Raw genomic sequence first — 4,481 nt, 5'->3', positions numbered from 1 at the left:
TTCACTATCAAATACCCAGGACCCGTGACATACAGCGGCGGCTCCGACCCGGCCCCGACCTCACTGCGCATAAACGGCCCCGTTACCCGGCTCGGGGCGGGTCGGACCCCGGGTAATTTCGGATCTCGGGCAGGTCCAAAGACCTCTACTTGAGTGCTATATGATACTGTATCATGTTACATAAACTTGACCACCACCACCACCACCACCACCTAATACATTGTCTTGTCTCCTCATTTTCTCATTGATTATTGATTGATCTGAATCAATCAATAATCTGTGCTGTGTGTGTGTGTGTGTGTGTGTGTGTGTGTGTGTGTGTGTGTCCATTTTATTAGTTGTCACAAAGTAGTCGACTAGTCGACTAGTTGTGAAGATATATCATATTTTTTACATCCACTAACACATTGTCATCAAAAACATCTCAGATACAACCAGTAAAAGTTTGAATAATGTAGATGAGACAACGCTGGGTGTATGTGCAGTGTGATTTAATGTGTTCTGTCTGCTAGCACCCCACACTGAAGGCAACACATATTTTGACAACTATGATTTGTTTGACAACATATACCCATGGTTATATTGGTGCTACAGCTGTATATCTGCTATAGATATACTTATTGCTCTGATGTATTCAACTTTAATACAGTTTTTTTTGTTAACACACAAAAATTTAAAATTCAGCATAATTTGCACGACCTATCGCTTGACCCGATTTGGCACTACTTCACACTCCCTTTTCTGCATTAGACTCTGATTTTCCTTTACACTTTGATGTCAATTACACATCACCTTGTTGTCTACTTCTATACAATACAGTACAATGTTTGGTTGTTTCACACACTTAAAATCACGTAAAATCTCAAAGGATCAACCTACAACACACAACTATTCAAATCTCTACACATTCAGGTCTGAGGTCAAAACACTACACACATGTTCAGTTGTTGCACACCGGGTGGTGGAGTGCTTCTGGTGTTAACTAAAGACCAGAGCATTGTGGCGGTGTCCAACATGTACAGACCATGCCTTCAGTGTATCCATTCAGCTGGGTGTGTCCTACTTACTGGAACAGTCCCGGAAACATTGGCCTTTGACCATCTGTGGGTGATGATGTCGAAAGTATAAAGCTTTCATAATCCACCCAAATTTTGAGCCTACTGTAAATGTGGACTACTTAACGCAGAGTTTAACGAGACAGCAGCGAAACATGAAACACTATCCAACGTTTCAATAATGTACTCTCGCTGATGAGCCGCTCATCCGTCCTAAAGTTAGACAGCTGCTGCTGAGCTGAACGTGTTTGCTAACCAACGGCATAGACGCTAATATTAAACGTTGAAGACAGGCACCATACTGTACACACACGCAGCAGCTGTTGTGCTCGTCATATTTACATGGCAGAGACTGAGGACGGTTGGAAGCGTGCGTTGATTATTTCTTTTTTTTTCTTCTTTTACATATGTTTTATTTGATGGGGTCTGATGATGTTAATTTGAATGGAAAGCACTTTGAGGTAACTTCTGTTTTCAAATGACTCCTTACCTTCCTTCAAAACCACTCTGAAAAAGCACCTACAACTGGACCCTGTAAAAAGTAACAAGTCTAAGCTTATCACTGGAAATTGTCACCCACCCCAGATTGTTTACTGTACATATCTTTCGTTTTTATTTTATTTTTTATTACTACTGTATATTATTAGTTTGTCTTTAAATGTCTATGATGAATTGAATACACAGGACCTTAATGGAAACAAGCCCTGGCCTTATTTGGGTTATCCTTTTAGCATTCCTTTGTATACATTTGTGCCACCGGAGGGCTGTTAATAAAGTATTCAATCAATCAATCAATCAATCAATAAATCTTGACTTACTTGTATGTAAAATCCAGTCTAGAAACAAATCTGGAAAGCGTGAATTACATTAAAGGTGCAGAATGTGATATTTTGTGCTTGTAGGTCAGCTCCCAGTACAACAGTAGTAGACTGGTTGTACTGGTCAGCTCCCAGTACACGGGGTTACTCTACAAAGTTGGTGTTTGGGGTTACTCTATGAAGTTGGGAAAGAACCGGTGCAAGAACTTTGGCAACACACGGTGACGTCACCAAAAACGCTGCTTCCTCATTGGCTAAAAGTTACTCAAAAGTTATTATAAAGAATAAAGTTGGGCGAGTACTAGCCTATAGTGTGATGATCACACTATAGGCTAGTGATGCCTTTTGGCAACCCGCATTCAACCGATCTCATTCTGAAATCTAGTCGTGGACCTTCTCGTTCCCAGGCGGCTGTTCTACCGATTGAGTCGCCGCTGCTGCCTGCTTGCATAACGTCTTCAGACTAGGACTCAACTCTAACATGCACAGGTCATCGGGAGTGTTTACCCCAAAGAGGAGGATACGATCTCCCAGCATGCAGCAGGAACCAGTCACCCAACACGGGCCTTTCCCCTGGGGCTCAACCTTCCTCCAGGAGAAGGTCTCTGGACTGAACCTCCACAGATCATTGAACATGCTGTTGAAGTCGTCACCGCCAAATATGTACAGCTCCTCGTTGAAGGCGAAGGCTGAGTGACCCTTGCGTCCTTCTGGAAGCAGCTGTGCAGGAGGCGTGCTCAGCCAGCAGTTTGTCTCCGTGTCAAACACCCTGATGTCCTTGTAGACGTGATCGTAGCCGTAGCCCCCGAACACAAACATCTTTGTCCCGATGATGGTGCCAGAGTGGCTCACCGAAACAGGTGGTGGAGTGCTTCTGGTGTTGACTAAAGACCAGAGCATTGTTGCGGCGTCCAACGTGTACATGTCGTCAGTGTATCCATTCAGCTGGGTGTGTCCTCCGTAGATATATATGACCTTCCCCAAGACACAGGCAGAGTGGCTGTACCTCGCCTCAGGAACGGTCCCGGAAACATTGGGCTTTGACCATCTGTGGGTGGCGACGTCGAAAGCATAAAGCACATTGCAGTACCGCCGTTTGCATGCAACGCCTCCCCAGATGTAGATGACGTCTTCAATCGGCGTCGCCGTGTGGCCTCTCCGCCTGGTCGGAACCACCGGTGGGCGTTGTTCCTCTCCTGCAGTCGTCGTCACTGGGGGCAACTTGGTCCAGCTCAAAGCCACCGTGTTGAATATGTGCACGTCGATCTGGTCCATGTTGTACACAGAGTAGCCTCCAAAGGTGTACACCCTGTCGCCCACCGTTACTGCAGCGTGTCTGCTCTTGGGTCCTGCTTTGTCTTTGGTCATTGTCCAGCATGGCAACATCCCTCTCTCTGTCTCTCACTTTCTCTCTGTCTGCTTGTCTCCCTGTGTTTTGATCTGTATCTGGGTTTTTGTTTGAGCTGCCTGTACTACAGGCTTGAGTGTGTCCAGACCTCGGCGTCTCTGCATCGTCTTATATAGACAGACCCAAGCTCTGGTCCGACGTCACACACGACACAAACCCTGTTGCCATAACAACCAAGGTATACAGTATAGAGTCTTTAGGGCCCAGTAGGAATAGACTGCACTCTGTTGAGGTGCCAACTTGCGCTTTGTGGACTCATAGACAAATATGGCCTACTTGTGTGCCAGCAGAGCGTGCAAGTAGGGTGATGAGCTCTGTCTGTATGTGATGACACTTGGGTGGTGGTGATGTCACAGAGAACGCTGCTCCCTCATTGGCTAAAGGCCCTGCCTTTTTACTGTCGGCCACATACCCACCCACATACCCACCCACAGACAGCACTCATCATCCTACTTGTGCACTCTGCTGGCCCAAGTGATAATGGAGGACTAAACATGGCTTTAACAAGACAGTGCTTATAAAAGTGAGGGGGAATAATAATAATAACTAGAAGACTTGATTCATATAGTCAATACAATAGAAATTCAATAAAAACACTATGTACAGGATAGGGGAAACAAGGGGGTGGGGCTAAGGTAAGGGGGGGGGGGGGTGCTCACTTCTCGCCTGTCTATGGGAGAAGTGATAACTACCTCCTTCCCTGGCCTATACTGAAAGGTGAGTTTTCAGGGCAGTTTTGAAGGATGCCAGCGAGCTAGGGTACATGTTTTAACTATGTAGAGTAAAATAAATACTAGAGATTCAAGCCCACTTCAAATTCATTTGAGTGTTCCTGTGCTGGCCATCCCCTGAGGCCTCTGCCTCTCGAATTATACAAGCAAGATGATGTAAAACATGATGAATCATGTTTTGTTTGTCTTCAGGCATAATCATCCTAACACACATACTGATCAAAATATCTGGCAATAGTGTATATATATATATATATATATATATTACACATTTCGAACATAGTGCACATCTTTATTTGTTGCACTGCTTTGTGGTAATCATTATGACTTGTTTTCGTTTGTTTGTTGTTGGGGTTTATGAATGATATGTTTTTTGGATAATGATCGCCGCTTCATTATTGCCTTTCACAGACAGTTCGTGTGGAAGTTGTTATTCTGTGTGTGTGCGTGTGTGTGTGTGTGTGTGTGT

The 4,481-nt window shown here is 44.7% G+C and overlaps 1 protein-coding gene across 1 annotated transcript; it reads right to left on the bottom strand.

Annotated features, from left to right (window-relative positions):
* Positions 1-2,254: 2,254 nt before the first annotated feature.
* Positions 2,255-3,241, bottom strand: LOC308292836 (kelch domain-containing protein 3-like; the record flags this gene model as incomplete). The annotated part of the gene is made up of 1 exon (XM_080735257.1): positions 2,255-3,241. One exon carries the CDS (start codon positions 3,239-3,241, stop codon positions 2,255-2,257), a length of 987 nt encoding a protein of 328 aa, XP_080591383.1.
* Positions 3,242-4,481: the final 1,240 nt, after the last annotated feature.

This window comes from Nannobrachium achirus (genome assembly GCF_963921795.1).
Source record: "Nannobrachium achirus genome assembly, chromosome: 10".
NCBI lineage: Eukaryota > Metazoa > Chordata > Actinopteri > Myctophiformes > Myctophidae > Nannobrachium > Nannobrachium achirus.
Note: the sequence above shows the minus strand (reverse complement) of the source record. Positions and strands in the feature narration are given on the sequence as shown.